Genomic DNA, 2,439 nt, shown 5'->3' on the forward strand with positions numbered 1-2,439 from the left:
GTCAGCCTGCCTCTTGCCGCACAGACCAGGAGCCAAGGCCTAGAAAGGGGGGTGACGGCTGAGTGCCCCAAGGCCAGATGGCAGTAGTGGGCTCTCCAGGGTGCCCAGGCCACCAGCGGTTCCACCAGGCACCAGGTTCTGCAGGGGCAACTCTGGTGGGGACCTGCGGTCCAGAGGGACGTAAAGCACACGGAATGATGCCCACCAGTGTGGGCCCTGCATGACCAGGTGTCGGTCTCCTGTCTCTTGCTGTGGTCCTCAGATTTCAAAAACACACTTGTTGGGCATAATGGTGCACGCCTGTAATCCTAGGACTCTGGAGGCTGAGGCAGGAGTATTACCGAGAGTTTTGAGGCCAGCCTGGGCTACATAGTGAGAGTTTGGAGGCCAACCTGTACTACAAAGGGAGATCCTGCCTCACAAAACAAAACAAAGACAAAGGGACGGGTCGCAGTCTCAAGGCTGAGTGGGGCAGGCCCCAAGGATGTCCCCACAGCAGAGGCCAGGCAGTCCCCAGGCCTCTTGTGGCCCTCAGGGCGAGGCTGCTGCTTCGGGACTGCTCTCAGGAGGGCTCGGGCTCTCCCTGGCCCTCAGGGCCACTGTTCTCAGCCAGGGGCTGGGTCCTGTGTCCTGGGATCCCAGGTCACACAGGATGCTGCCTGTGGTCACCCTGCTGAGGCTGTAGGAGACGCGGTGGGCTCTGTGGTGGCCCCGGGGGCCCAGGCCCAGGGCCTCCCGGAAGTTCTCCCGGAAGCGGCTGGACATGAGGCTGTAGAGCACTGGGTTGGTGGCCGAGCTGAGGTAGAAGAAGGCACCAGACACAATGTGCACGTACTGGAAGGCCAACACCAGCTCCTCTGTCCACTGCGACACGAAGCTCCACATGAGGCGGTCAGCGTGGAATGGGGCCCAGCAGATGCCGAACACCACAACCAGCACAACTGCAGACAGAGAAGGTACCTGGGCGGCCATCAAGGCCTCTCCTGCTCCCCAGGTCCCCCGGCCACCAGACACACCCACCTACAAGGTCCTGAAACTTGCCTGTCCTGCCCCAGCCCAGCCACCATCCATGGGACCTGCTGGCCTGATTCCGTCCCCTCCCATGGAGTCTGGAAGTGGGCCCCTTAGGGTGCTGGCCAAGCTCCTAGCTAGCGGCAGAGAGGAGAAGGGGCTGGTGCTCAGAAAGCCAGGGAAAGAAGATCATGGGCCAGAGAGGGCGACACACACACACACACACACACACACACACACACACACACTCTCATACGTGAATGCCTGCCTTGGCCCCTTGCCCGCACCCAGCTCCTCCAGCCCAGCTGAATAACTTTTCTTGTTGCTGTTTTTTTTTTTTGTTTGTTTGTTTGTTTTTGTACCAGAGATTGAACTCAGGTGCTTGCACTTGCCAGGCAAGCAGTGGAACAACTGAGTTAAATCCCAGCCCCGATTTTGGTTTTAGGAAACAGGGTCTCACTATGTAGCTCAGACTGGCCTTGAACTCACTATGTAGTCCAAACTGGCTTTGAACTCATGGCAATCCTCCTGCTTCAGCCTCCTGAGTGTTGGGATTATAGGGGTGCACCACCACGCCCAGCTTATGTTGTGAATTCTTAATAACTCAGAACAGGGCCAGGAATTTATAGCCCAGTGGTTCTGCTGCCTGCCTTGCAAGTGCAAGGACCAGAGCTCAATCCCAGCTACCAAAAAACAAACAAACCCTCACAACAAAGGACCCTGCAAACGACACAGTTCAGGGCACCTCATGTGCCCAGGGGCGGGGCTTGTGGAAGGTGAATGGGTTCTGGGGGCAAAACTGCCTGTGGCTGGGAGTCGGGTCTGGGCGCAGGAGGCGGTTTCCCCGGGTGTAACCTAGAGGCCATCTCCCTCGGCTCCTCCTCTCTGAGCAGCGTCCTCTGCCCAGGTCCTTCCGCCAGGCCTCTGTGTTTAAGCCTGCTAAACATGGACAGAAATTTCAAAAAAAGTGACCAAAATGCTTTTCCTTGAATGAATTAGTTGGTGTCAGGTCTTGTGCCCCAGAAACAAGGAAGTGGCTATGCTGTTAACATTTATCTCAGGGCATCTGCCAGCAGGGTAATCTAAAAGGTTTCAGGCCAGGCGTGGTGGTGCACACTGGTAGTCCCAGCTTTCAGGAGGCTGAGGCAGGAGGATGGCAGTGACTTTGAGGCCAGCCTGGGCTACACGGTGACTTCAATACCAACCTGAACTACATAGTGAGACCTTGTCCCAAAATACCAGAAATCATGAAAATAAAAGGGTCTACATACATGTTGGAGCAGACAGACAGACACACACACACACACACACCCGGAGCCCAGCTCGGCCCTCTTCTTGCAGCGACACTTACACAGCATCTTGGTCACCTGTGTCCGGCTCCCGTCCCGCAGCTGGAGTTGGCAGGGGGTGCCAGCGCTGGTGCCCGCA

General features: G+C 57.0%; 1 protein-coding gene across 1 annotated transcript in view; it reads right to left on the reverse strand.

Moving 5' to 3' along the window:
* Positions 1 to 395: 395 nt before the first annotated feature.
* Nmur1 (neuromedin U receptor 1) overlaps positions 396 to 2,439 on the reverse strand; it is a 2,928-nt gene continuing 884 nt past the window's right edge. The window contains exon 2 of the mRNA XM_010631785.3: positions 396 to 1,020. Coding sequence (XP_010630087.2) covers positions 532 to 1,020 — 489 coding nt within the window. The 3' untranslated portion in view covers positions 396 to 531. The remainder of the gene's footprint in view (positions 1,021 to 2,439) is intronic.

This window comes from Fukomys damarensis, unplaced genomic scaffold (genome assembly GCF_012274545.1).
Source record: "Fukomys damarensis isolate Sample0158 unplaced genomic scaffold, DMR_v1.0_HiC HiC_scaffold_16, whole genome shotgun sequence".
NCBI lineage: Eukaryota > Metazoa > Chordata > Mammalia > Rodentia > Bathyergidae > Fukomys > Fukomys damarensis.